Raw genomic sequence first — 13,899 nt, 5'->3', positions numbered from 1 at the left:
GAATTTTGTGCCCTTGAATGTAGATGAGTTATTGTTCCCCATTCCATGAGGCAATTCGGATTATACAAATGGAAACAGACTGCCATCTATTATATATGTCTCCCAACCAAAGGACTTGTCAGATTTGACGAAAGAAACTATTTTTGTAAGCTTCTTACCACGCCAATGGAATTTAATGGTCCAGCCCATTGAACTGATGTCCTAAAACTTGATTTGACGTAGAAATCAAACTTCCTTAACCTATTAAGAAATTCCCCCATTCTCTTAGATGAGGAAAACCCATTGATACTTTGGTAAAAAGGTGGTAAAGCAACCAAAGTGATCGACCAAATATAAAAATTATATGTTTCTTTTGTTGTTTTGTTGCTAACAAAAAAAGCAAATTGCATGGATAAAAGCAATGACGAGCATACAGATCAGAACCCCTCCAACTGGGCATATTCAGAATGACTACCTTTGGATACCTGAGCTGAGAGTAGTTGGAACCACTAGACAAGTCATGAGGCCCACAAGTATTCCTCGGTAATTTCAGTGATACGTATAATAGAAATTTAAATTAGGCCCCGTTTGGTTTGTGGGAATAGAAGTCTGGAATCGAAATTGAAATGGACTATTTCAATTCCAACTGTTTGGTTGAACGGAATCGGAATCTCATTCCCATTCCTTGTCTCTTTCTTAGGAATAAAATCTCATTCCTGCTGATTCTAATTTCTATTCCCATTCCTATCTGAACCAAACAGACTATGGGAATAGGTCATTCCAATTGTAATTCTGAAGAATTTTGATTCTGATTCCGATTACAAACCAAACGGACCCTAAATAGATATGCAACACCATGCTTCCAAATACCCCTATGATCCTACTTAAACATGACAGAGTGATAAGTACAAAAATATTCCCAATGCACAATTGCAAAAGGTTGTGAAGACAGTTTTGCGAGGACTAAATCCAAAGTCCACTCTTCTCCCAGTCCTCTTTGATCAAGTTTGTAAGGCCAAACCGAAAAGATCGCAAATCAAGAACTTCCTCTCGAGTTCTGCAAAACAAACCCTCCAAGTTTGAATTAATTTACTTATATTTTGAAACTGTTCTTTAAATTGCATGAATAAACAAGAGTTTAGCACATAGTGATGAACTGATGGAAAACATAGTTGGGACAAGGCTTAGATGGATGTGGCACTGAACAGGACATAATGGCGACTCGGAATTCACGTAGACTGAACCCATATGGCTGGGACAAGGCTTAGATGATGGTGGTGTTATAGGACATCATAGAACTTTTGTAAGTCCCAAGAACCCTTGCTAAATCTGGAAGCCGGATATCTACAGAGTGAAATTACTGAATTCACTAGGAAATGGTTCAAGGAACCAAATTAAACCTATTTTATGACAAGGAATACACCAAAACAAAACTGTTGCCCATAGGAATGTCTCAAAGATCATTATGGGAACCATTTACTGAAATAATGAGTTGTGATTTATCAAAGGGAAGATGGCAAGATGGTGGCAGAGCATATTGATATATTATTAATTAATGTCCATTTACACTGCACAAGTAGCACATTTCCAGCATTACATAGATGCTTACATAGACCCACTATATTAGCAAAAAGGTATAGTACCTAACAAATAAATAAGCAATCAACTGGTCAGTTAACGTTTCTGATTGCCTGATTGGTTAGGCTCTTCTAGGTACTGATTAAAAAAAAAAAAAACTCTTCTAAGTACTGATTGGTAAGATTAGAGGTGTAAATCTGGCCGTGCCAATAATTTTATTTTTAATTTTATTATATCATTTCATTTTATTATTGCATATATAAACAATCGTATACATCAAAATTCATATAAAATAAAATTTTAAGATCTTTTTTAATTTTTTATATATATTAATTTATGTTAACTTTTCATTATTTTTCAAAAATTAAAAAAAAAAGGCTTGGCCCAAGGCTCAGCTCGTCATGCCATGGGCCATGCCAAGCCGACCCCCCAAAATATCTTAGGGGAGGGAAGCACAGTCCAACTCAGCCTGCTGGCCGTGCTGTGCCGGCCCAGCACAGCCCGATTTACACCTCTACTATAGACATTGCTTTACCAAAAAATAAAATAAAAAAAAACTGTCTTTTCTAGATGGCAACAATTTCACCAGCTAGTATCAATTGTACAGCACTAAGAATTGCAGTCAAAACCAGACCAAGACGGACAAAGGATAAACAAGTGGAATGTATCGAATTCAAATATTGATGCAATTTCTTTTTCCATTATAGAAAACCATTTCAATATACTACTTGATGTGGACCAGTCATATACTAACAGAGATAACATAATTTTTTTAATTACCAATAGAAATAACCAAAGCTGTAACAAGTTCTTGGAAGAAATGAAATACTACCCAAATTGATAAAAAAAAAATGAAATACTACCCAACATGGCAACTTTCTCAGAAAAAAGATGAACTGGAATACCAAAAAATAAAACAAAATCATATGGACCTTATGACAAATTTAAGTCTACTAACCAAGCAAAGTTAGATTTGACATTCAATTAAAACCAATAAAAGTCAGGCCATAGGATTGCAGCATCACCATTCACTAATGGGCCTCTTCTGACCTAGTAAATCAAGCCATGGAGTTTTTCTTCTCTTCCTCAAGTTGCTGCAGCTCTGCTAATCTCTGAGCCCATGCTCTTTCTCTTGCAACTGCTGCCATCTTACGCTCTATCTTCTTGATATTTTTCTTCCTTTTGGCTTCTTGCAACTGGGCTTTTCTTTTCTTTGCCTCCGACTATCATACAGGAAAATGTAAGTTCCAAAAAAAAAACCATGTAAAGAAAAGCTCTAACTTGGAAAGAATTTGTAGGAAAACAATACAACTACAAACAAACAAGGATAATGCATCATGTTCAATAAAAAAAGAAAAGAAAGAAAAAGAAAGCAAATACATAGCAAATAGATAGCAGGATGCATACAGGGAAATCCATGGAATATGATGAAGTGGAAGTGGAGTTACCAAAATATTGCTGGCAGTATTGATATAAATTTATAGTGAATGGACAATAAGTGAAGCATCCTGATGTAAGCATTTCCTAAACCAATCACAAATGATGATGGCCAGTGTTTTACTAGGTGGATTGAAGTGAAACAATGGGGCATCTAAAGTATACCATGCACAAGAAACGCAAGCCTGAAGGTATAACACTAAACCAAAGTGGAGTTACCAAAATATTACTGGCAGTATTGATATAAGTTTATAGTGAATAGAGGCACGGTAAGTGAAGCATACTGATGTAAGCAATTCCTAAATCAATCACCAAGTGATCATGGCCAGTGTTTTACTAGGTGGATTGAAATGAAACACCGGGGCATCTATAGTATTCCATACACACAGAGGCACAAGCCTTAAGGTATGACACTAAACCTCACTCTCCCTTGCTATAGGAAGTTCGTAGAAACTATTTTAGGCTTTGGGAAAGTGGGGAAGAATAAATAAAGATGATGCTACAGAAACAGCTGAAAATGTGCTCCTTTTGCTGTATCAGATCCCAGGAGTAAGCAGCAAAGAGAGTAATGGAAATAAAGAGAAGAAAAAGATCTAGCATCATTCTAAGGTTCCTACAAATCAATCGGGCTTGGAAATCCTTTAAGCAATAGGCAACAGCCAAAAGGCATCGTCATCATCCAAGACTTATTCCAACCATATGGGGAAACAACCAAAAGGCATAATCTTCCAATATCATGAAAACTCCAACCTATATTATATATCATATGATGCTGCCGACACCATTTAGATAAAGAAACCAAACTACCATGTTTGTTTTTTGGATTGATAACAGTTATTTTTTTCTAGAAAATGTAAGGTAAAATTTTATTAACCTTGAAATAAGATACAAAGGGATCCCCCAAGGAAAACCTTGACAGGGTCCAACCACTACAACCCCCGGATTACAAATCCCAAAAGTTGCTAGAATTCAGTCTAGCCCCCAACTGTGAGGCCTGAATCCCTTTAGTTGCCGAAAACAGTGAAAATTTTATTAATCAGAAAAGATTTGACTACGTATAAGTGAATGGATGGTCAGCCTCAGCCAACCCATCATTGTACCAATCGGTATCACATGCAATTTCCCCTTAGTGTACTATTCCCCAATACATTGAACTCCTTGTCACTCCCTGTTTTGCCATCCCATCTACAAGACTATTAGCAGACCTCGGTGTTCATTGAATGAAAGCTCCCAATTCATTTTAGTATCTCTTTTGCTTCTCTGATTTCATATCTGTGCTTCTATGGCCCCTCCTCATTACTTCCTAACCAGCCTGTTATGACTTTGGAGTCCCCTTCTAAAATTAGCTTGTTAAACCCCATTTCTTTGGACTTTTTTAAACCTTTTAAGACAACTTACCTCTCCTATCCCAGATGGCCCTGGATTGCCTAAGCTGCACCCACCAAAATTCAGACTGACAAATGGAAAGTGTGGTGGTTGCCAGTCCGCTTGTATTCTTGACCTATTGGAGCAGAATTGGCCACATCCATTTTCTTATAATGTCCTCAGTCTTGAATACAGCAAACAGATCCTCAGTCCTAACCCAATAAGCCACTTTAATGGCAATGTTATCAATGGTTACCCTTAGACCAATTTCTTTATCATTTAAAAATGTGATTGTCCTCTTTTTCCCAAACACATCATAATATAGCTTCCCTTGCACACCTCCACAGCATCCTTCCTCTCTTTGTTAATGGAGTAAAGGAAGCATCAAACAGTTGTCTCAGATGAACTAGTGGCCTCCACCTATACACAAAAAACAAGAGGAAATGCTCCCAAATTGCAGTCACAAACCTGCAGGAGATTAGCAGATGCAAAGAATTTTCACAAATCAAACTACCATGCCTGGCTGGTAACTTCAGTTCTTAGATGAAGCACATAAAACCCTCTAAGGACCCACGACACAATAACTATGAACTTAAATAAACGGAAAGGACTTCATAACCTAAACCTGAGTTCGGATCTTCTCCTCACAGAGCGTGCCTCACACCGGCCTCACATCATGTTTTGGCCGTGCATTTGGAACATCTCCGTGCTTGTAAATTTTTATACATAAGGAGATGTTCCAGGTGCATGGCTGAAACATGCTGTGAAGAGCAGATCCGAACTCCCTAAACCCATGGTTTGACCCCATGGATACAAAAAATAACAACAAAAGAAGCCCTTGTCCATTAAGGAAACAAAATTAATTGAAGAACCAATCCATGCCAACTAAGGCTGTCAGATAAGATTTCCTCCTTCCATGGGTCTAGGGTTGTTTTTTTACGGTATTTACGGTTGTTGTGGTATCTATCATCTCTCCCAACTTGAAATAAATAGACACTGTGGAGTTAAAGGGATGGTACTGCTCATATGTGTCCAGATTGAGTTGTCTTCTGTAGCAAACCAAAAATAGTTGGCACCAAAGATGAGCTAGGTTCAGTTAAGTTGAATTCTCCAACCCTGGAACTATGGTGCTTGATTCTCTGCTCGTTAATCTTTAACAACATATCTGTAGTTGACCATCAAAAAAATCCACAGCCAGGAGAGAGAACTTAATGACCCAACCCCATAATTGGACCTTATAGAGATTTAAAAAATAATAATAAAAAACAAAGCCAAAACCTTAAACTTGTTGCCAATAAACAAAACAACACAAAATTAATTCAAGAACCAATCCAATGCTATATATTAAGATTTGGTTGATTCCAATTGCTTTAAATGATAGTACATGATGTGAGGGTTGTTGGGGCTCTTATCACCCCCCCCCCCCCATTTGAAAGAATTATACCATGTAATAATAAAAAACAAAGCCAAAATCTTAAACTTGCTGCCAATAAACAAAACAACACAAAATTAATTCAAGAACCAATCCAATGCTATATATTAAGATTTGATTGATTCCAATTGCTTTAAATGATAGTACATGATGTGAGGGTTGTTGGGGCTCTTATCACCCCCCCCCACTATTTGAAAGAATTATACCATGTAGAGTTAAAAGAACAGTAGTGCCCTTACATGTTTAGATTGAGTCATCTTCTGTAGCCAACCCCAATTGGGACCAAGGTTCAAAATATTGAAATGTATCAGTGCATATCATATGATACATATCATTTTTCAGGGTCATTGATAAGTTATATATTAAGCTTTGATCGATTTCAATTGTTTTAAATGATAGTATATGGCATAACATTTCCACTACAAGAGATCAAAACAAAGCTTAAAAAATAAAAGTTTTGGTTGAATGAAATTCTTGATATGCAAATTTTGTGTATTGAGAGTATTGATGCTTTGAACCTTAATTGGGACTAAATCTGAGTTGAGTTCTCTATCCTTGGAACTATGGTGTTCAGTATTTTTATCCTTGATCTTTAACGACGCATCCATTATAAAAATTCACAACCATGACTAAAGTGTGCTCTGACAATAGATGGCTGATGTAGGACTGACCAGCTCAATTGTAGTCCTTAGAGAATGTTGAATGGTTCTTTGATCAGAATTTTATGGCTGTTGATGGCTGTAATGGCTTCTTGAAAGAACAAGAAAGAAAATGGGGAGAGAAAGAAGAGAGAAAATACCCGGAATCACTCACAGGGTGCCTAGAATCACTCTAAGATATGGGAATCACTCACCATAATTAGCTTAAGCTGAAGAAAACTCAATAAACTTCATTGCCTTTTGTGTAAAACATCCATACATATTTTAGACTCTAAACTCATAACAATCCTAGGAGTCAAATTGTTAGACTCATAATAGTCTAAGAGTCAAACTATTAGACTCAATAATCCTAGTAGAACTCAAACTAAGTCGTCATATCCTAATTCAAAAAAGACTCAATAACTCTAATCCTACTTATGCAATGACTGAAATTTTAAACATAAACAGACTAAATAGACAGTCAAACCCTATTATTGGATCCTACAGAAAAATTGCAAAATGAGAAAAATACCCTTGGTGTTCAATTCAGTCCAAATCCCATGTACCATCACTTTGCCAATATCAGGACCTGTTGTAAGGCCTTCTTCTTTCTAGAATAAGTCTTCAAGGGTGCGGATCAATTCCTATCAATGGCCCTTCCACTTCAATAGGAATTTCTAGCAACCACCATCAGTAGTATAAATTAGTTTTTCATCAACAACAAAAGATAACAGGCATGACGAGTAATTTGGAAGTTGGTGTCAAAGCAGAAGTACTCTCCCGATAACCATGAAGCATGGTTTTCAAGGCGCCAAGGTGAGGCTAAGCGACAGGGGGGTGCTTTGTCACCTAGTCGCCTAGGTGAGCGCCTATGAATGCCTAGGCGATGGATTTTTTTTAAGTAAAAACATATATCCTAGGGTAGTTCCCTAGGTTCCACAACCATATTTGCTTAATAATTATCCATAATTTTCATAAGAAAAATATAAACTCCATGTCAAAGTCTAGAAAATCAACATATTCATGAGAAGAAAAAGAAAAGAAAAGAAAATTCAAAAAATATAGGAGCTGAACCCCTATTTTTGTTATAGGAAATGGAGAAAAGAAAAGGTGGAAGAAGAAGAAGAAGAAGTCGAAGAAGAAAATGTGTTGATAAGTTCTTCCTTACTTATTGGTTCAGGTTTTGAAGCCTTTGAGGGTTCAATAGAGCAGTTAGCAATGTTTGTGTTGATTAAACCCTAACAAATAAGAAAATGATAAAAAGAAATTAGTATATAAATATATAAAATGATTATTTTATAATTACAATCTCAAAAAAATTAAGAATATAATAGTATTTTATAACAAAGTATACAAAATTGCTTGGCGATTAGGCAAGGCAAACCTCCAAGGGCACCTTGTCGCCTAGGCGCCAGCCTTGACAACTATGCCATGAAGGAATGAAATCCTCCACAGTGAAGATTGAATAGATACCCATATCGTCTGGTGCTTCTTGAATATTGGAATTAAAACTAAAACTGCTTGATATAAATCAGAGAAGCACGAATCTGCTTGACAATCCTTGATGGACATCTTATAAGAGCCCCTAGGAAACTGTTCTAGCCTGATACACCAAAAAATAACACCCTCCCAAATATCAACTAGTGAATTACAGTAACAGCTCTAGACTTATAGGCATCTATATCTATATACTAATACAATGATGGGTATTCTTTTTTCTCCTTTTTTGAGCCTTTTAAGTCCATGTGAAAATAACCAATCACAAGAAAGAGATGCTTGGTCTTCCAAAATGCATCCCACTTATCCTTTGGCATTCCAAACGTCTGCTCTTGCAAATCGTTAAACTCTCTCAGTTTTCCAGAGTTCTGAATAAGCTTTTTTTGCAAAGCCCCGTCCTCTTGTACATCCTCTCTCTTTTTGATTGAATGAAAAAGGACCTGATTCCTCAGCCTTCATCCATCCAGTTACAAATCAGGATCTCCTTCAATTTCCAACATCAGAACTAAAGAGATGGTCAACCCCCAGCCATTAAATTAGGGATGATAGCTCAGCAGAAATGGAGCTCCCATTACCAAAAGAGTCTGAATTGACTACCAAAACCTTTTTTGCTTCCTAAAGACCCTCCAATATGAAACCTTCCTGGATTCCCAAAGCTGCACCCATCAAAATCTTATACCGGCTTGTCCCGACTATATGAGTCGGCTACATGATTCATATTCCATCATTCCATTCTGTTCAGTGCATATCTACCATTAAACTATGGGTGCTTAAATCATTTCTTAGTACTTCCACCCAAGTCCTTTTTTGTCTGCCTCTAGCTCTTCTAGCCTCTTCAACTTGTAACAGATCACTTTTTTTCTAACAGGTGCTGCAAAAAGTCTTCTATACATGTGACCAAACTATCTCAATCTATTTTCTCTCGTTTAATTACCTATTAGAGCTACTCCTAGGTTCCTTAATATGACTTCATTCCTAACCCTGTCCTTTCCAATTTTACCACCCATCCATCTAAGCATTTGCATTTCTACCACACTCATTTTTTGGACATATTGTTTCTTAATTGCCCAACACTCTGCTCCATACAACATAGCTGACCTTACAACTGTTTTATAGTAGAATTTTTCTTTCAGCCGAAGTGGTATTCATATATAAGACCTCCATTTTTCCCATCCTATGGATGCACATTGGGGTGTTCATTATATGGTCTAGATTGCCAAACCACACCAAACCAAACCGAAGTTGGCAGTTTGGCCTGATCTGGCCTTACAAAAGTTTGGTTTCGTCTGAGAAATTCTCAAACCATAATTTTCTGGTTTGGTTTGAATTTCTAAATTTTAGAAAGCAGACCAAACTGTAAACCAAATTAAACCGAATTATTAATAGTATATTTATTAATGCATATGTTTAAACATTGTTGTTGCTTGTTTCAATTTTTAACTTGTAATTTGATGCCCAATGAGTTGCTTATGTTTGAGAAAGTGTGGATGTAATTTATATAATAGTAATAGGTGGCACTTGTTAACATTTAAATTTGATATTTGAATTACATTTGTTATTTATGTAGGTATGCATGTTATTTGGGCTTTCTAATTGAGCTAAGTCGAATTGCCCGAATCATATTAGAAACTAGACCAAACTGCAATATAATGGTTTGATATGGTTTGAGAATTTCTCAAACAGTAATTTACTGGTTTGATCTGAGATCTTCTCCAAACCGAACTGTGAACACCCCTAGATGCAAACCTCCATTTTACAAATCCTGCTTTAATTCTATGGATGGCATCCTCTTCTATCTCTCCTTCGTTATGAATTATTGAACCAAAGTACTGTAAGAGGTCACATTGAATTATCTCTTGGTCTTCAATCCTTTGCTGGCAATGTGATAAGATTAATATTTAATAAGTTTTCCTAAGCAGCATGGTTTAAACAAATATCTATAAACTAAATAGTGAAGTTTGCACAAGTCTTTTTATTGGTATTTGTATAAGACAATTTCGTGTGTATCTAACAATTTTAATTACAAAATTCCTTTTTCTATGAATAATGGGAAGCAAAACATTTGTTGTCAGAAAAGAAGAGACATGCAAAAATTCCACAAGGCATTACTATAACACATTATGTACGAAATAGTATCCTTCCAAATATACAAAATACAAGTGCTTAACTGTCTAATACAAGACAATCGACAAGCCCAAATGCGATTACAAAAAACGCTCTCCAAAATGCATTTCTCCGCATGCCCCTGAACTTGGGAAGGACCAAAATCCAATGAATCTCACATCCAAAAATAGTCATTAAAAGTGCGAATTTTCTGCACTTGTAAGCATAAAAACTCCACAAGTATTGTGCTTCTTATGCGATCCATGATGAATGAGTAAGCACAAATAACCCCCAACCCCTTTTTATATCCTATATCAACACATTATTGTCGTCGAATGCATTCCAGATTCCACACCAGCAAATGACTCAAAGTCAATTGGGGCTTGCTTACAACAAGGGGTACAGACAGAGTATGCTTGTGTGAATGAAAGCGATAATAGATAATGGCAATTAAATGAATTGAACTCAGTTCCTGGGCGTCAGAATATAAACTGCAAGGCGTTTGAGAAGCAATACCAATATAAACGCTCTCCTCAGCCTCATGCGTTTTTTCTGATTCCTTCCCTTGACACTTCCTTCATTAGGCCTGCTTACAGGTATTGGCACACCAGGAGTGTACTGAACCCAGGCATATGGACCTGCAGTATTTAAAATAAATAAAGACCAACAAAATTGAGAGATTCATACGCCATGGTCCAATAAGAAAAGGGCAGCTTCTAACCACTTTCTAAGTGTATGTGTTCGGATACAAACCTGGAGGTCTTAAGCTGGCTCTTTTCCTTCGAGGTTTATCACTAGGTCTTCTCTTCGGGAATCGAGTGTCTGTTAAGCTATGGAGATCATTCGACCTCGAAATCCATGTCGTGTGCTGCTGAATCGATCCGAAAATCCACCGGGGCTTGATCGCCGGAGTAGCGGGGGTACCAGAAATAACCGGAAATTGCAACAGTCTGCGAGATAGGACCGTTCTCGCCAGAGGACGAAAAACGTTCCTCAATGCTCCCAAACCCATCGCCTCACTAGCTCGATCGCTCACTTACCCACGTAGTGTAGAACCCAAGTCGCATTGGGGTGATAGGTCTGCGACTCTGCGGCTAGTCGTATTGAGTATTCGACCGAACAGCATAAAACAAGAAAAGAAAAGGGTAAATTTCTTAAATTACCCTAATGTTTTAGCTAATTGACCAAATGTACCCTAAAAATTAACTAACGCTACCCTGCTAATTGCTATCCATGTTTTTGACAATTGAATAATATTAATATTTCGTCATAAACCATTCAAATGCTGTTATAACTTTCAAAAATATCCAATTTATCCTTATTCGCAGAAGGGTTTTTAACCTTCGTTTCTTCGATTTTGTTTCCCTAGAGAGCTCCTTCCATCGAACCCTACCCATATATTAAACCCTTCCTCCATCGAGGGAGACAAAGCTCCGGCGGTTTATCGACGGCGATAAAGAGACCTCCGGCGGCAACGAGGAAAACCCGTGGTACTCTTCTCTTCTTCTTCTTCTCCTCTCCATTCTTCTTCTTCGACAAGGAAAGAATGAACTGGTTTGGCTCCTGGCCTCTCTCTCTCTCTCCACCACCACCACTACCAAAATTAAGCAAGATCATAGAAAGAAGGAATTTTGTCTCTTACGCTCTTCTACCAGACTACTACACACAACAACTCCCTATTGAATTCTGAAGGTGCTCTCTGGCATGTTCTAGAGCAGCAAGAACATCGCCAACACTGACGTTAATGATATGTGAATCAGAGATGACGACGTACTCACTGGAACTAACGCTAGTGTATTATCGATGGAAACATTGTCTTTTGAAACATCATCACTTCTGAGACCTTCTTGAGTTGATGGATATTTGGCATTCCTTTCTTCTTCTTCTATGCAGCCACATTTTATGGGGTCAGGATCCTTGCGTCCAGATGAGGTTGTGGGATGAACTACGCGAATATTCACTCTTTTCTGATGAACTTGACCAGTCTAGAACATGCGGATGTTTCAGAGATTCAAGCTTTTTGGTAAGTAGTTTCAGTTTTCTTTCAGCTCAGTTCCTAGATATGATCTCTGCTCTTATTCGCCTCTCTAGTTCTATCAGCTGACGCATCCAAGACCAAGAGTTTGAAAATGATGTGGAAATTAAAAAACATAGAGAGATGAACAAAATCTAGCAATCACAAGAATCTACAGCCACACCCATTACAGAATAAAGTTATCAACATCCAAATGACTGAAAGAGTAACAAACCTTGATCCCCATTAGCTCTGCTTCTTCTCTTGCCACCCTTGAGGTTACCCTCTCGGCAAGCAATCTTCCCCTTAAGCACTCTATGGTCTTTAATTAAACCATTGTCATCCCCTTTCATCATTTTTTCTCTGAAAAAAGAACCCACAAAAGCTGGTGTGAAGACATCAAAAACTGTCACCGCTGATAGCCGCTGGTTCGGTGGCCTGTTGAACCCATGTTAAGGCGACGTGGTTGAACGTGATTGGTGAGTTTACGCATTCAATACACCATGGCTGCACAGAACGCGGACTCCATGAGCTTTTGTTCCCGGTGCTCATGATAATTTGGCAAGTTTAATATGTTTTTAATGTTTTATTTTCATTTTTCTTGCTGACTGTATTACTTGGTTATGAAACAAGGGCATTAATGAATGAGTTCTGCCTTCATGTCTTCAAAAAATGAACTGATCATAAGGCTCTGCTACAACTAGTCAAAGAAAAAAAAGAAGATACCAACTGAGCCACCATTGATTCGAATGATCCCCCTCCCATCAGGGGTATGGGTATGGGTGAGTGTGATGGGCTACCTCCTTTTGTTTAGCTCCATCAAGTAAAAAATAAATAAATAACTTACATACCTTTAAATATTTTGAAATAATACTTTATATTATTTTCTTGTGTTTTCTAACACATACTTTTAAAGACCTACATTATTTGCATATTGCTTGTTTATTTATGAAAAAACGATGGCTTTCTTATCTAATTCATCTATATTCAAGTGTAACACGTACATTGTGGCATTTGATAAAACTTAAGGGTATTTTTTGGCAAATAAGTACTTCTTGGAATAACCACTTATTAGTGTTTGGGAGGACCTTTCTCAAACCACTTATTCTTATTTTAAATTCTTATTCGTGTTTGGCTGTTTGCTGTGTTTGGTGAGTCACTTATCCCATAATTACTTGTATTTATGAAAATAACAATTGTATCTATAGCTTAACATAGTCATATAATATATAATTATAATCTACATGTAATATATGCATTATCTTATGTTTAATTTATATTTTTAACTTGGTTTTTTTAATTTATTTGTAAGAATTATTAAAAATTGCAATTTGAGTTTAAAAAGGGGTTTTGTTTGAAAAAAAAAGGCAAGGCAAGAAACTCAGGACTCTTTGGAATGCATATATCCCGAAAAGTTATCCAAAAAAAACACCTCGATTGAACATCGAAGCACAAAGTTATGGCCTTTGGAAATTTACATACATGTTTAATGTACAATCATCACCCATCACCAGGTAGAATGGGTCAACGGTTTGACTCAAAATCATGGTCGGGTGATGGTTCAAATAGTTCAACCATATCAACAACGTTGAGAACATTGTACTAGATACGCACATTAACAAATAAAAAATAAATAAATACTTATCTCATAATTGAACTTGTTTCCATGTTCACTACAGTAGCGGTGTGGGGAAGAGAGGAGGGAAAGCAGGAAGTGAAAGAAATAAAGAGGAATAAGAATAGGAAAAGAATGAGAAAAACAAATAAGTGAGAGAGAGAGAGAGGCGATGGTGGTGGTGGTGGTTCAAGAAATATTTAGGCGGTGTTTGGAACTGTGGACGTCTATTGAATAAATG

The 13,899-nt window shown here is 37.0% G+C and overlaps 1 protein-coding gene across 2 annotated transcripts; it reads right to left on the bottom strand.

Moving 5' to 3' along the window:
• Positions 1 to 2,304: 2,304 nt before the first annotated feature.
• LOC104595593 (protein translocase subunit) lies at positions 2,305 to 11,150 on the bottom strand. 2 transcript variants are annotated; one of them, XM_010256381.2, is made up of 3 exons: positions 10,783 to 11,148; positions 10,546 to 10,667; positions 2,305 to 2,780 (listed from the first exon to the last, which is right to left on the bottom strand). In XM_010256381.2, exons 1-3 carry the CDS (start codon positions 11,039 to 11,041, stop codon positions 2,616 to 2,618), a joined length of 546 nt encoding a protein of 181 aa, XP_010254683.1. In that variant the 5' UTR covers positions 11,042 to 11,148; the 3' UTR covers positions 2,305 to 2,615. The 2 variants fall into 2 exon arrangements, with proteins under 2 accessions (XP_010254683.1, XP_088744079.1); XM_088887953.1 differs by lacking the exon at positions 2,305 to 2,780 and adding an exon at positions 7,500 to 7,667 and having other exon boundaries at positions 10,783 to 11,150.
• Between the last annotated feature and the right edge of the window lie 2,749 nt (positions 11,151 to 13,899).

The sequence above is a fragment of the Nelumbo nucifera genome, chromosome 5 (genome assembly GCF_055504915.1).
Source record: "Nelumbo nucifera cultivar China Antique chromosome 5, China Antique-T2T, whole genome shotgun sequence".
Lineage (NCBI taxonomy): Eukaryota > Viridiplantae > Streptophyta > Magnoliopsida > Proteales > Nelumbonaceae > Nelumbo > Nelumbo nucifera.
This window is presented reverse-complemented; position numbering and strand designations above follow the sequence as displayed.

Excerpts from the sequence above, each read along its gene's own strand:
- LOC104595593 (XM_010256381.2), bottom strand. The coding sequence starts at position 11,041 with ATGGGTTTGGGAGCATTGAGGAACGTTTTTCGTCCTCTGGCGAGAACG. Across the intron at positions 10,668-10,782 it reads AGCCAGCTTAAGACCTCCAG|GTCCATATGCCTGGGTTCAG; the intron begins GTTTGTATCCGA and ends TAAATACTGCAG. Across the intron at positions 2,781-10,545 it reads TGAGGAGAGCGTTTATATTG|TCGGAGGCAAAGAAAAGAAA; the intron begins GTATTGCTTCTC and ends CCTGTATGATAG.